Source organism: Manis javanica, chromosome 16, assembly GCF_040802235.1.
Source record: "Manis javanica isolate MJ-LG chromosome 16, MJ_LKY, whole genome shotgun sequence".
Lineage (NCBI taxonomy): Eukaryota > Metazoa > Chordata > Mammalia > Pholidota > Manidae > Manis > Manis javanica.
In genome coordinates this window covers 23,430,753-23,445,041 of record NC_133171.1, presented here as the reverse complement: position 1 = coordinate 23,445,041, position 14,289 = coordinate 23,430,753, and the positions used below count along the sequence as shown (strand labels likewise).

General features: G+C 39.8%; 1 protein-coding gene across 4 annotated transcripts in view; it reads left to right on the top strand.

Moving 5' to 3' along the window:
- The window catches only part of SENP6 (SUMO specific peptidase 6), a 107,195-nt gene extending 94,090 nt beyond the window's left edge, over positions 1–13,105 (top strand). For 3 of the 4 annotated variants that reach the window (XM_073224350.1, XM_073224351.1, XM_073224349.1), the window contains 7 exons: positions 221–313; positions 3,335–3,765; positions 8,353–8,456; positions 9,643–9,731; positions 10,922–10,990; positions 11,089–11,239; positions 12,758–13,105. In XM_073224350.1, coding sequence (XP_073080451.1) covers positions 221–313; positions 3,335–3,765; positions 8,353–8,456; positions 9,643–9,731; positions 10,922–10,990; positions 11,089–11,239; positions 12,758–12,967 — 1,147 coding nt within the window. In that variant the 3' untranslated portion in view covers positions 12,968–13,105. Of the gene's footprint in view, positions 1–220; positions 314–3,334; positions 3,766–8,352; positions 8,457–9,642; positions 9,732–10,921; positions 10,991–11,088; positions 11,240–12,757 lie in introns of those variants that run through there. The other variant, XM_073224352.1, reaches the window with a different exon arrangement.
- The last annotated feature ends 1,184 nt before the right edge of the window (positions 13,106–14,289 follow it).

Here is a 14,289-nt window from a genome sequence, read left to right as displayed (position 1 = left end):
GGGAGCAGGACCTCGGGCTCGCCTCCAGACTCCGTCCTGAGCAGCGTCGCGCCCCCTAGCTCCGTCTCAGATGTTCGGCTGCCTTCCCCCAACTTGTTAAATCATGTCATGCAACTGTTTGCTCTGTCAACATCTTAATCTTCGTATTTACAAATCGCTGCATATAAACCGAAGCAGTAGCGCATCCCAGAGGCCTGATAGTTCTTCTCTTGTCCTGCAGAATCCAGCAAAAGCGACATGGGAGAGTCAAAACGTGGACCCGGCATGTAGATATATTTGAGAAGGATTTTATTTTTGTACCCATTAATGAAGCGTGAGTCATAATTTCCTTTATGTTAAATGTGATGGCAGTTTTTAGAAAATGTGTGTATGAGGTGAAGAATTCATCCATCTTTAAACCTATGTCTGAAATTTGTATAGTTCTGTATGTGTACTGCTTATTTATGAAAATTAATGGAGTTCTGCAGTGACTCATGTACAGTACTGAATTTTACAACACTGGGCCAGATCTTTCTAATCCATTGTATTCATTCAATGTGGAATAATGTCACTTTTTAAAAATGGTGTTTCTGTGGCCTGGCAAACAGCCTATAGAGACTATACAAAAAGATGGTTAGGTCACAGAATTTGAATCTTTAAAATACATTTTGGCTCTTAAATAAAAAGAAGAAACCAAAGGATTTCTGTCCTTTGCTCAAGTTGAAAACCAGAAAGCTGATTTCTTGAAACGATTTTAGAGGTAAATGGGATAAACATTTTGTTATTCTCCCTCAGTGACTAGAGACACAATGATGTGTAGAATAGGATTATTATATAATGTAGAGTTGAGAGTTGTCCTATTTCATTTTGGTTTTGTTTCTCATGCCCTCCAGCCAAAGATAACTTTGGTTTATTACTTATTCAGGGGAGAACACACACCATGGGCAACTGCGGAGCCCCTCAGGAAAGCGTGTTTGAAAAACGTACAGCAGACTGTGGGCTTTGGTTTGAGGATTTGGGGGAAGGTGGAAGGAAGCGGTGGTTACTTGGGTAAAGAGCCAGCAACTCACTTAGCGAAAAAGGGAGATAGCTGGTATTTTGGGGGTTCCACGGTGACCTTATGTTTGTCCCTGCTTAGACGAATTGGAAAATGGCCTTCTTTGTCTCATTTTATCATGGGTGCAGAGTAACCTTGTCTGAGGTTGGTTTCTGTAAGATTGTTTATTTCTGATAAGCCTAGCCATGCCAGGCTTGCTTCTGAATGTGCTCTTTTTTATTCTTACTACCAAAAGCAAATTCGTTCTGTAGTATAATCAAAGTCTGTTTATTTAAAAATCATGCTTTTATCATAAAATCTGTGCTAATTAGCCCAGCCAAAGATAGGTAAGCTAGGTTAAAACATTTGGTTATGGCTACAAAGCCCAATTTCTTCAAAGCTGTATATTGAAGTCAAACATGGTATCATAATAAAGTTTAAAACTAACCTTTAATTTCTTCATGCTCCTTAGAATAAGGTTTCTTGACACTAATCTGTCATACAAAGCAACATGTGAGCTGCTTGCTAGGTGAGAGGGAAGATATACACAGCATTTGTCAGAAATGAACTGTGAAAATTCACAACAGAAATAGGATTCAAGGCAGCCCAGGTGCACCCCACTCGGTCGCTGCATCTCAGACGGAAGCTGCCGATGCTGCTTCTCTCACCTTGGTGACAGGTGGCGAACAAAGGTGTACTGTCCTGTGAAGGACCAGGAGGGGACCTGTGCCCTTTCTAGACAGAAGGGTCACCTTCCAGCATGAGGCATAAATATTTATAGACACTAATAATTATATGAGATAGGCCGCCATATACTAGTCATCTATTTTATTTTCAATTTTCTTGGTGGCATTAACTTCTTTAAACTTGAAAGATTATAAGCTCTTGTTAAAAAATTGTCCCAGTAATTGACAAGGAGCAGAAATGTAACATTTAGATCTAATCCACATCATAAGATAAGTGAAAGTACCTGTTTTAGCCTCTCTTCTCATTGTTGGTGTAAGGTCAGTGTAGCTGCTGTTTAAAGGACTCATAAAAGATACGCTCCGGCTCCCAGAGGCTGAACTGGCCTCGGCGGCTCTGATGCCGCCTTCTCCTCTCAGCTGGGTGAAGGCAGAGCTTCCCTGGTTTTTAGGTGAGGCAGCAGAAAATGTACGGCTTATCCATATTGTCGGTCATAACTCGGAAATGTTAAGTATGTTAGACTTAGGTTACAGCTGTAGGTCCAAAGTCCCTGTATTATACTGCATTCAATCAATTTTTAAAACACGCTTTTCCACATTTTAGTATTCTGAAACAGAGGTGTGACTCCGTCTCCTTGTATTCCCCTGAGGAGCGGAGGCAGCTGGTGCTGCCCGGCCCCCCTGAGCCCACGCACGCTGACCCCTTGGGAGAGAGGCCTCCTCCCCCTGGCCTCGCAGCCCCGAAGCCGGCCTCGGGCCTTTCAGCCTGGGCTGTCCGCTGAGGACCCAATGCTGGGTCTGAGTATTATCACCTCAGGGAAGTTAGCGTTTTGCAGAAATGAGAACACAGAATGCCCTTTATCCATATCAAGATACTCGTTTTTCCAATCAGCAAATACCTACTGGACACCCTTCTATATGACAAATACGCTCAGTGAGGAAGTTCTCTGACGACCTGTCCTAGCGCATAACACCGTGCCGAGCAGGTAGTGAGCCCTTAGCAGTTCCTCCCGGGTTAGTGGGCAGTAGCCGACTTCAGTGGTGCAGTGTCTCGCTCATGGCCCCTGGCCTGCTGTTTGGACAAGGAAGGATTTCATATCTTCAGTGTTAAGCAATTCCTACTTTATTAATAAGAACACAGATGTGATTAAAAAGCTATATATTATATAAAATAGATTCACAAAATGTTTACTATTATACAGTCTAATTAGACTAATGAAGACATTTTAGTCTTGAGGCTAATTTTCTGTCCTTTGACATGAATAAGCCAGAGGGAAGGTGAATGGGAATGACGAAGTAGGGCGATATGATTTACATGTTGTTAAGTTGCCTGAAAAAATAATGAATTTTTCACTCAGAAAGCAAGAAAAGGGTCAAAGGATCACTTCCAAAAGTGGATGCAGGATACATAATTCTTAACAAAAATTATGTTATTTTTGAGTAGACATTGTATTCTGTTAATAAATCAATGGCCATATAAACAGTGTTTTTTTAATGGATTAATTTCAGAATTGAAAATATTGGGCATTTTTAATTTGTTCACAAGTTTTAAAAAAAACATTTCAATTGATATTTGTTGCCAAATAGAATAAACTTTTCTAATAATGTATTCAGTAGTTTCATTTGTTTTTTACAGTGCACACTGGTTTTTGGCTGTTATATGTTTCCCTGGTTTGGAAAAACCAAAGTATGAACCTAATCCTCATTACCATGAAAATACAGTCATGCCAAAATGTCCAACTGTAGAGGATAGTTGTATTTCTTCTCCTTCAGCCAGTGAAACGGACAGTTGTTCACAAAACTCTTCTGTCAAGCCTGTAATTAAGAAGATGCTAAACAGAAAGCATTGCATAGCTGTAATTGATTCAAGTGCTGAACAGGAAGAAAGTGACCCTCCTTATCAGAGAAACATGTGCAGTGTGAAATGTAGTCTGAAAAAGATAAATCATACTGCAAGTGAAAATGAAGAATCGAATAAAGAAGAATCTGCATGCCAGAAAGTTGTTGATAGGAGTAAAAGTGAGAATGGTCTACAGAATGAATATTTAAGTTCTATGCACCATACAGGTATGTTTCTAATGCTTTGAAAAAATCAAGGAATTCCAAATAAGTTGGATATTTTTATAAACAGGATTAAGATTTCAGGGTGCAGTTTTTTTTTTTTAATGTTTAAGAAGATAAATTTTAATGTGTATTTTACCACAATTAAAGAAACTCAAGACAGCACAATAGGTGTGAACAAATGCTACTGTAAAAAATAACTTAAAGATTTAAAAATCATAGTTACATATAGGTACATAGACTACAGAGTCAAATACATCCAAAGCCTTAAAAAGCTCTTAAAAGCGTCTCCACTTCTCCCCTGAAGCAAACACTTTCAACTGGATTCCTGGGTATTTCCGTCCACATTTCTAAGTGACATATTGCTGCTCCTTGATTCTGATGTTTCACTTTTGGGTGACATCCGTCGCCTTCCCAGCATGGAAGGGGAGGCTGGCACCCCGTCACCACTGCCTCACACGTCCTTCCCGGCTCTCAGGGTGCAGTTTTTCTTTAAGTCAGATTGATTGAGGTATAATTTACTTACAGTAACATTCACTCATTTTATAAGTATAGCTCAGTGAGCTTTGATGAATGTATACAGTCACGTAATTACTACAACGATCAAGATTTAGAACTTCCTGTCGCTCCAGAAATTCCCTTGTGCCTTCTTACAGTCCATCCCCTCCCCCTCCTCCTCCAGAGCGCAGTTCTAAAATTGTGCCACAAGGTCTACATTTCCCATTTATAAGAACTTGAATATATTTTTTATTTCACAGGAAATTATAAATAGTAGTTGGACAGTCTTAGATAAGTAAGGCAAATTAGTTCAGTCTTCTCAATTTACAGATGGGCAAATTGAGATCAAGTGGCAATAAGCAGAAATTAAAGTTTCTCTTCCAAAATAGTTGTTGACATTCAAATTAAATGTTAGTTTCTTATTCTGCCCTCTTCCTTGGGATTTTTTAGTGTAAAGAAGGATACTAGTCCAACCTCTGCTTTTTTATTTACCTTGAGTTCTAATATACTGTTTTTTTTTTCTTTGAATGAGTTCAACATTTCCAGCACTAGTTACAGATATCTCAGGTTTCTCTTCAAATACTTAAATTTCATATCTAATCAATTGTATAGTTATCTCTCCAACCCAAAGTAAAATGGTCTTGTAACACCCATAACATGCTATAATATGTGCCTTATAAACTTATTAAAAAGTGAATAAGTCTAATACATTTTCTTTGGAGTTCAAAATCAGTATAAAGCTTGAAGAATCAGGAATTCAGAAAGAACCTTTATCAAAACTTGTAACTGCTGAACACACTCCTGGTACCTCTGCCAGCTCAGTAAGTCAGAAAGCTGTTGAGAAGCTGCCATGAGTCCTGGAGGGCTGATCTTTGCCCCTCTGGGGGAGGCACACAGTAAGAGGCTGGAAGGGGAGATTTAGCAGATGGTACAAAAAAGTGCATCAAAAAACAAGCAGAGAAATACTTCCTCTTTTCCAGCTCACTTTCTTTTCCAGTCTGTTTCTTCAAGCAGGATATGAAATGAAGATAGGCAAAGTAGCAATTCTTTCTCAGTTTTATTATTTTAGTACTTGAGTAGAAAGAAGTTAAAAGAGGCAGTAAACAGTCACAGTAGGGATTAATTACTACTTTGGGCATTCTGAGGACTCAGCCTGCAAGGCAGTGTGCACCCTGTGAAACAGCCCTGCCAGGTAGTGTATGAGAAGATGCTGGACATTACCAGTCATGAGGGAAGTGTAAACAGAACCATAGCGAGATTCTTCTCAATCCTGTAGTAGCGTGGCTGGAACCACTAAGTCAGGCACTAACCTGGTCAGTATTGGCAAGGATGTGGAGAAATCGGAGCCCCTGTATATTATTAGTGGGAACGCAAAATGGTTCAGCCGCTGTGAGGGCAGTTTGACAGCTCCTCAGAAGGTGAACACAGAGTCAGCATGTGACTTAGAAACTGTTTTTAGATGTACACCCAGGAGAAATAAAAACATACGTTCATACAAGAACATATACATGAATGTTCATAGCAGTGTTATTCGTAATAGCCAAAAGATAGAAACAACCCAAATATCCATCATATGACAAATGGATAATCAAATGTATATCCACCCCATGGGATATTACTAGGCAGTGAAAAGAGACAAAGGACTGACATGTGCTACAAGGTGGATGGATCTCAAAAGCAGTATACTAGGTGGAAGGTATCCCCAAAACCACATATTATATGATTCCCTTTGTCTGAAATTTCCTAGACAGGAAAATCTATAGAGTACATTAGTGGCTATTTAGGGCTGGCAGGGTGTGGGGGGGGGGCAGAAATGTGGGGAGAAGGGAGTGATGGCTGGAGGGCACAGGGCTTGCTTTTAAGGTCTAAAACACCTTGAAGATAGTTGCACATATGTGCATATATACCAAAAACCACTGAATTGTACACTTTAAATGGGTGAATTGTATAGTATGTGAATTGTATCTCCATAGAACTATTTTTTAAAGTTCTCCTTTGATCAGTATTCTCATACACTTTAATGTGAATTCCGATTGAAGTGCATGACCTAAAGCAATGGGACAAAGCCTAAGGCTTCATATATCCAAACCCCAGGGACTCCTAGTGGCCCTCTCCTGCAAGGTGATGTTCTAGTCAACGAGTAGCCAGTTAGATTGGAGTAGATACCCTCACAGATCCTAGTGGAGACCAAAGGAAAGAACCATCTGTTTTATGTGGTTTACCCACATAAAACAGATGGTTCTTTTAAAAACATAGTTTTGTTTTTGTTTTCAGTGTGTGTGTAACCATATCAATGATATCTCCTTAAAGGAAATTAATTTATTGTGTGTGATACACTGATATTTTCTATTATTTTTAATGCTTGTCTTAACCCAGTAATGACAGCGTCCCACACAGATGGACAGGCAGTGCTCAGAGTAGGCCTGCATATTTCTCAGGAATGAGGCCCCAGGCTGTCCTCATATTTCTAGGGGGTCACTCACCTAAACGCGCGCGCAGTCAGAGTGCTCCCCGAGGTGGTGTTACTGCCTCGGGTGAGCAGGCTGTCCTGTGCAAGGTGATGACACTAATAATCAGGATCAGAAGAGCATGTAAGAGTTTTGATTATGATTCATATCTCAATAATTATTTGTTTGGTGTGGGTGTAGAGTTGACAGGATTTATTTTAACCATTGAACACATAACTCGCAGTGTTGACTACTCATGTCAAATAACATGCTGTTGTCAATAGATGGACTTATATCCCAGGGATTCGGTTTTTAAGGTCATCAGTAGGAAAATACTAATGTGCGGTATCACTACTTTCATTTGCTGTTTTCTCAGCTGGGCATCATAGAAAGAGCCACTTAGCTGTGGTACACGAAAGCTGTGTGTGTGTGTAAACTCTAGAACCCCACTCAGCACCTCCGCATGATCTCACTGTAGTGGGGGCTCTTGGGAACTGGGACTGGTCCCTCCTCAGTCTACACCAGGACATTCCTTTACTGAACTAAAGAAGTAATTGAAGGAATTGACTACACCCTTTACATTATTTTTTCCCTTTTTTGCAATGCACATACATTAATATGTATAAGGTTCATATTTACATGACAGAGTTTCTATAGACAGGAACAATTTGCCACTAGAAAAACTTGTTTGTAATTGACCCTTTCTTAGTTGCCTGAGGATTTGGACAAATTTATTCACATCTATGTATTTTAGCATCAAGCAAACATAAAAATACAGCTTTTTGGAAAAGATAAATTGAAAAGGCTATTCTGTGCATAACAAGAGGATTTGCCATAGTATTTTATTGATTATTTTATGTGGTATGTTGCTGATCACAGCATTTAGTTGTATATATGTACACTTTCAGGAGCGCATTTTATTTTGCTGTCTTCCCGTCCCACCTTATATTAATGTTCTTTATTCCCTTTTAATAACTTATATACCAAACTTAATTTCATCCTGCCTAAAATACCTTAAAGTTGTGCTTTTTAAAACTTGGAAGGGGTATGATCTATAGTAAACAGCATGTTGGGAATTGAAGTCCCTGGTTCAGGTTTCATTATTTTCTTTTAAGTCTTACATTTTTTGGAAACATTTTGTATGATTAGCTTCTTTTTATTATTTGTCCAAAAGCAAGCCTATTTTGCTTAATTGTAATCATGTTCACTTTTTTTACCCTGTATTGTATAGTTTTCCATATTTTCCAGTTTTGATTTTTGAAATGCACACTATTTCCATTTTACATTCTACAGTTTGCCAACTATTCCTGCCATTGGACATTGAGGTCGCTTTCAAACTACTGTAGCTTTTGTTAATAGTTAAAGATCTGGCATACCTTATACAAAAGTATCTATAGCCACTAAAACAATTGGTACCAGTTTTTAAATCGTAATGAATTTTAGAGTCTCAGTAGTAGAAACAGCTCCATAATTGACATTGTCACCCAGGTTTTTTATTAAAAGCACCTTATATTGGTGATACTGCATGCTAAGACAGATTTTGTATCCATGATGACTAGGTACTTGACTGCTAGCACTAATTCTCACACCACATGCTGTAAGGGATGTACATGTCCTTTCCTGAACGGCATGTCTCTCGCTGATGCAGATGGCTTGAGCAAAATCAGACTGAACTATAGTGACGAGTCAGCCGAAGGCAGTAAAATGCTTGACGATGAGCTCATCGACTTCTCAGAGGATCAAGATAACCAGGTAAAACCTAATGCTTGGCAAAAAGATCTGATCGTTTATCTAATGAAGAGTTTTTCTTGTGAGTCCTATAGGTGACTCCTTTCAACCAGTAGCTCATGCCTTCTAGATAGGGGTCTCATCTCAAAGTGCAAATTCAGTTTTCAACTCAGAAGTTGCCAGGATAAATGCGTTAGTGTTGTTTTGGGGTGTCTAGTTTGGTTTGGGCTACTGTGGGCTAAACTGATATTACCTCGGAAAATTTTAATATAGAACTAATTGTCCTACCCCAGCATAGCCACCACCCCCAGCACCCCTTTCTCAGCTCCTTTAAAGCATTTATGGGCCATACTTTGGTCTAACTTAACCTTCAAGAGGCAGATGTTTAAATTTTTTATTATGTGGTGCATGACTGAGCAAAACTATATATATTTTTCACTTTTCCAGTGGTTCTTTCTCTTTTGCCCAGTTTAAGGTACATGTATCATGGCAGGAGCTGTGAAATAAGAGAGTTTTTTTCCCAACATGCACAGACGCAATGCACAGATTGTGGTCAAAGTCTTCAGTGAGCACTTACTTGCCTGTCCTTGATCAGAGCAGTTGTGCGGACCAGTTCATCTAACAATGTGTAGTATTATTAGCCTTAATTATCATTATTTCTACTATGGATTATTTCATTTCTAAGGTTGCCACAGCTTTCTCAGGGAATAAAAAACAACCCTTTGTTTTACATTCAGGATAGTAGGTAAGACGCAGTATCATTAACCTGTCGTCTCTCAAGTGAAGTGGATATATGGTTTTGTCAAGGAAAACTGTTTCCAAAATCCCTTTAAATATTTTATGTGAAAAAATTATTTACATAAAAGAGTAATAACTGTAAGTCATTCATGTCCTATTATGAAGCAGCTATCTTAGGCAGTAAACTGTATTTCTATAAAAATACCTAAAAAAGCAGTAATATTTGACTGTAGAAGAATCAGTGACAGTATATTCAGTATTTAAAAGTTTATTCGAGGTTGAGTAGATGTACCAATTTTTCGTATACTTCTTACCAGCAGTTTCTTTTCATTAAAATGTCAGTGTGTGGCATAGATAATAGGAATCAAGCGACATACCACGTTTTCTAACGTCTGACCACCTCAGTAGTGCAGCTCTGTGAGGTGGTCAGTCATTCACACTGTTTTCAGCACTGACAGTAGACTCTTCATAGGATGACAGCAGCGATGATGGATTCCTTGCTGACGACAACTGCAATTCAGAAATAGGACAGTGGCATTTAAAGCCTACTATCTGTAAACAGTAAGCATTAACTGTATATCTTGCAAACTGTGTGGTAATTTTTATTTATGTACTCTCACAGGATAAAGCGTAATTGGGACAGTGTTTATTCAAACAAGTACTTAAGCAAAAGTCAGGGTGGGTAAGGAAAATTGAGTCATGCCCGCTGTCCAGGGACCAGACTGGGGAGATCAGACAGTCATTTTGGTCCATGTATGTGCATGTGTGTATACATACATCTCCACAGAGAAACACTTCCTTTTGGATATATGGTGATTTGGAGCAGAAAAGGACAAAAAGTTATCATTTGCCTTCCAATCCATAACAAGGGAATCAGAGCTTATACTGGGTCCGCAGCTCCTGCGTGGGGCTGGGGAGTGACCCGAGGCAGCCCTGACAGGGCATGATGAGGTGGGAACCCCCAGTGAGGGGGTCTGTTTTCTTGGTTCTCAGAATTACATGTTCTGACACCTTTCCAGGATCTCCAAACTTCTTACATGATGAAGTGTTACCTATTTCTAGACTTCATCTCTTTGAACTTTTTTGGTAGAAAATGTTGGGTGAAATTCCATTAACAGCTTTTGAGAAGCAAACTTCATTTATAAAGGAAATCAGTTAAGAGATCTCTAAATTGCATAAAATTGTAGGCAGGAAGAAGCTAGATCTTTAAACATTCCAAGACCCTTTGCACTGTATTAGATTTCCTCACTTACATGGGTTTACAACAAAATTTTGAAGGTTGAATATTATTTATATTGAGTTTTCTAAAGTAGTCTTGCAAAACACACTGTATTCTAACCTAACTCGTTATGTTATGATTACCTGTTTTGTTACCTGTAATGGGTTTTAGTTAAAACTAGGGTTATTTTTCTTTTACTTCTCCATGGTCCCAATTTTGGTTATTTGGAATATGGTGATGTTCAAATTTTTGTAGTTGTTTTGACTTTCTCCTAAATTTTAAAGTGTTTTTAGGAACCAGCTATAGAACTTTAGTAAAATGTAAATTAATATTTTATAATTTAGTGTTTAACATAACCTTAGATTTTTAAGTATTGGTGGGGGGTGTCTGTGAGGTTTATTTACTCTTTCCCCTGAGTTTCACTGAGGCATACAAAGGGAATTTTGAAGGCTTTAAATTTTTTGTTAATGTACATCTTTTTATGCCTTTTAACACTATGAAGCACTAATATTTGGACATTTGTACCCTGCAGACCTTGTATTCTACTGATGGACTCACTCAGAGGCCCTTCTCGGTCAAATGTTGTAAAAATTCTCAGAGAGTAAGTTCAAAACCATACCCCATACTTCATATCTGCTGGGAACGAGCGGCTCGGTCGGCTTTATGTGCGTGTATTCTTGCTAACATGCACTCTTACAGGTATTTAGAGGTGGAGTGGGACGTTAAAAAGGGAAGCAAACGGAGCTTTTCCAAAGATGCCATGAAAGGCTCGAACCCGAAGGTCCCCCAGCAAGACAACTTCAGCGACTGCGGCGTGTACGTCCTGCAGTACGTGGAGAGCTTTTTTGAGGTGGGTTTCAGAGTGTTGGATCGGATATAATAAATAACAAAGTAGTGTATTTGAATTGATGCTAGTGTAAAAAATACCGTAAGCAAGTATTTTAAAGAGTTTCGAAATTACCGTTTCAGAAATTATCCTAGGGAGCAAAAACTCCCAAAACAGAGAATTTTTAAGGCATAGAAAGACTGTGTTTGTGCTTCATCAGATCCAAGGCTTGTTGACCTCACTCCTCACCACTGATGGGGTCTCCCTGTCCGCTCGTCTTTTGACTTTAAGAAACCCCTCCCCTCATTTGGACTGCCTCCTTCCCCTCGTTTTTCCCCTTCACACATCCATTTATTTCTGGAGGTGTTTCTATTCGCTGTCCATTTCCACAGAGCCCACTTTCCCCTCAGATCTCTGTAGACTGGCTTCACGCTCGCCCTTACACTGACACTGGGCTGTGCCCCCAGGGCCTCCTGACACCACTGGCCACCCCCCCCTGCGCTCTCTTCTCCGACTTGGGAGGCGCAGCACCACGCATCCCTGTCCTGGGTGCTCTTTACAGTTGTGCGACTCCGTCCTCTTCTTTGTCCACACCCCATGTGCCACCAAGCCCCGTCCGCTGTCTCCCATGTCCAGCCCTGTGGCCCCGGTCCAGGCCCAGTACACCACTGCCGGCGCCAAGCAGCACCCCCAGCCTGCAGCTGCGCCTGCTGCCTTCCGGTTTTCACAAACCCAGACCCGGTCATGTTGCTCTTCTGCTTTAAATCCTGCCGCCGTCGGGGGAAGACCGAGCTCCAGAGCGTGTCCTGCGCGATCCAGCCCCAGGCCTGTGCCCACCGTCGCGGCTCTGCGTTCTGTCCCCCGCGTGCCGCGCAGCCCCACGCTGTGCTGCCCCTCCTGCCCCAGGCCTGGAGACATTTCCTGGCCTGCAGCGCCTTCTCTGCCGCGCCTGCCATCCCGTGTTTGGCTGCCCCCTACTCGGTCAGGTCTGAGTGCAAACAGCCTCCTAGGGACAGTGTGAAGCCCCCAGACACGTGCTCTTGAAGGACGCCATGCTTCCCCTCATGAAAAAAGTATCAGATTGTTTTAGTCGTTACCTGTTTATCTAGACTCGGATCAGCAAACTTTTTTTTTTTTTTTTGGACAAAGCTTTTTATAAAGGGCCAGGTAGTAAATATTTCACTCGGCAGCCGTATGGTCTCTGGCCCTCCTCAGTTCCACTATTGTGGCACGTAAGCCTCCACAGACGCCACGTGAATGAGTCGGTGTGGCGGGCTTCCAGTAGGGTCTCATTTACAAAAGCAGGTAGTAGGCGCACCTGGCCCAGGTCAGCCGAGGTTCACTTGCCCCTGGTCTAGGCGGTAAGGTCCGTGGGCAGAAACTGCCCCACACCTCCCGTGTCCAGCACGATGCCCTGGCTTGTGATAGATAATGAGTAAAACACTAAATCACATTTTGATTTTTCACTTTTAACTCTGGAATGCTTTTATGATTGAAACTTACTGTAATTTTCTAATCTGCATTTGATGTTTTTCTCTACAGAATCCAATTCTCAATTTTGAACTACCTATGAATTTGGCAAACTGGTTTCCTCCCTCAAGAATGAGAACAAAAAGAGAAGAAATCAGAAACATAATTCTAAAGCTGCAGGAGGATCAGGGCAGAGAGAAGCAGCAGCGGAAGGACCCGCGCTCGGCAGAAGCGTCGTCGGGCGAAGGCGCCGAGCGGCGAGTCGGCAGCATCTCCGACTGACCCGCCTCCGGGGCTGCAGCCGGTGAAGAACGGAAGTGCTCGCTGCTCAGTGATCTGGAAATGTTAATGCTTGTATAAATGTCATGTAATTAATTTCCAATGGAGTGTGTATTAAATAAAAGTCTGTAAATATGTTAATGAGGCCAATTTTTCCAGCATTTATAATTATTTTTTTCACTTGTTAGGAAGCTTTTGTTATGTATTTTCTGTTAATAGTACTTTAAAACTGCAACTTCTAAACACAAAATAAAAAGAAAATATTTATAGGAAGAAATGATTAATTTGATATTCTTCAGTGAACTTGTATTAAATTCCTCAGTGGGTGTGATGTATTTCATGGGGATATTTGAGTATCTATGATAAGCTTTTGACCTCTTGCGTTTATTCTAAAATAACTCAAAATAGGAAAGTAAGATTAAATCTAAGGCATTTTGAACAAGAAAGACATCATATGCTTGTATAGCTGGAAAAAAATGACAGATTTTTAATTCATAAACTCCTTTGTGTTCAGAGACCCCAAAAAGGTAAAAAAATATTTATAATTCTGCACAAATATTTAAGAAGTACTATTCAGAGCAATTCAAAGAAAACTAACCTTGAATTATCCTACTAAGTGATAACTATACTTTTATCACATGTCAAGGATGTTTCTGAAGATGTCAAAGACTCAGGTTAAAACTGTTTTGGTAGGTGCGGTTTGAATTTCAAATATCCCACATTATCTTTCTGTATCATAGCTTGAAGTATGCTACAATCTGTGTGATAGAGTCCGCTGATAAACATTTTTAATCTGTGAACACAGGAATTGAAATAGGAATTTACTATTTTTTATAATGGCTTTTGCTATTTTTTCATTGCTCATTTGTTCTTGTTATTTTGATAAACAGACTTTTGGGGCTTGAGTTTTTTAGTGTAAATTATTTTTACGTGTGAAAGTACTGTATTGCACAATGCATAAAAAAATCTACCTTTTGAACTCCCCTTTAAGATTACTAAAACATGATGGTTTTGATGACGGATGTAGAACTGCATAGGGATCTTGCTTATGTCTGCTGAAACTATTCTCAAAGAAACTTTGAGACTTGAAATATATTTTTTGAAAGTCATTATTTTAAAAATTTCATTTAAATAATGAATTTTAAAATGCACTTGTAACAAGTGAAGAATAAAAGGAAGGTCATTTTTATCAGCAGCAATTATTTTATATTTTTAGTCTGGCATTGCATACAACATTTTAGGGTATTTTCTTGAGTTTAATATAAAGTCTATGTGGGAATATGGGATGGATGGGGTGTTGTTAACAGCAACCAAAAAAAGTCTAT